The sequence below is a fragment of the Pygoscelis adeliae genome, unplaced genomic scaffold (genome assembly GCF_000699105.1).
Source record: "Pygoscelis adeliae isolate BGI_AS28 unplaced genomic scaffold, ASM69910v1 Scaffold531, whole genome shotgun sequence".
Lineage (NCBI taxonomy): Eukaryota > Metazoa > Chordata > Aves > Sphenisciformes > Spheniscidae > Pygoscelis > Pygoscelis adeliae.
In genome coordinates, this window is record NW_008824116.1 from 71,962 (window position 1) to 73,272 (window position 1,311).

General features: G+C 58.0%; 1 protein-coding gene across 1 annotated transcript in view; it reads right to left on the reverse strand.

The window, feature by feature from the left end:
• SMG6 (SMG6 nonsense mediated mRNA decay factor) overlaps positions 1–1,311 on the reverse strand; it is a gene marked incomplete at its 3' end in the record, with an annotated part of 112,740 nt that overhangs the window by 58,602 nt on the left and 52,827 nt on the right. Inside the window, exon 10 of the mRNA XM_009334298.1 lies at positions 342–458. Coding sequence (XP_009332573.1) covers positions 342–458 — 117 coding nt within the window. The remainder of the gene's footprint in view (positions 1–341; positions 459–1,311) is intronic.

A 1,311-nucleotide genomic window follows, 5' to 3' on the forward strand; every position in this document is an offset into this window, starting at 1 on the left:
CAAGCTGGGACGTCTGTGATCCCTTTTATTGAGGGCAGTGGGGTGCCACTGCACCAGTCAGAGATAGGATTCCGAGGTCCCAGCTTTGGGAAGTTTCCCAATAGCTGGCAGAAAGCATGCCCCGAGTCCACCCCTTTCTTCCAAACATTTCTGCCTGCACACATCAGGGGCTTTCCTGCCAGGTGATCCAGCCATAACCTGGGCAGAGCTGGGGATGCCGGGGGAGAATCCAAGGGCCCCAGCAGAGGGGAAGGCAAGTACAAAATAGCAGGGAACAAGGCCCTGAACCCCACCATGCTGCCTTGTGGGCAGCTGCGTGGATCCTGCCGGTAACCCCTTACCTTGCACACATTCCCTCAGCAGGCTGGTGCACCTCCTCACCAAGAGTGCAAACATGGAGAGCCCCAGGGCCGTGGCCTGTTCCTGGATGACGGAGCGGCAGTCTTCAGAAATGCACTCTAGGAGACAGAGAGAGGGTTCAGTGGAGAGCCGGTGTGATGCTCCATCTTGCTTCGCCTTCGCAGCCTCCCTTTATGCATCCCACACGGAGCAGGGATCTCTGCAGGGGTGGGTGATTCCCCAGCTCACACCTGTCCTGGACCCAATTGCTCCACACAGGGGGAAAACAAAGGTGGTGAGTAGCTGCTCTGGAGCGGGCAGAGGCTGCAGTCACACTGCCCGCGTCGTGCCTGATCCCACCTCATGTGCTGAGCCGGCCCGGCCCGGCCTGAGCCGGCACTCAGGGCTCCCAGCACAGAAGCTGCTGCTTGGAGCTGATGCCTTCCCCTGAAGGAGGGGGTTATGTTTAAGTGTTAAAAGGGTAATTAGCTGCATGTTTGATCTTTGTCCCTGCTGGAGTTTTAACCTCAGCAGCTGAGGAGGGGGCTCCTCCCATTAATTCACCAGTCACACAACAGCTTGTCAAGAGACCTTAATTGAAGCTGTTACTCAAGTAGATGCCACACGACCACAGTTCTTCCAAACAGAGCCGGCTCAAAGTGAGAGCAAATCCCCCCGGCACATCTACACCCAGCCAGAAACCACTTCTGAGGCTACTGAGAGCAGTGGGGAGCTGGCTCGAGGGAACTGCCTGGAGCTGGGCATGGGTTACATTTAGCGAGGCTGAGAGCACCGTGGGGCATGCCAGGCTGCCCGCGCTCGCTCAGGCACCACACTGCCTGCTCGCAAAAGATTTTTAAGCCTTACGGGCAGCCTCTGCCCTCTGAATCCCCTCTGCCCCTCCAGATCCTCTCTGCCCCCAATTCACATCTTCCCTTGAGATGTGGGTGGGGAGCGGCTGGCCGGGGGCTT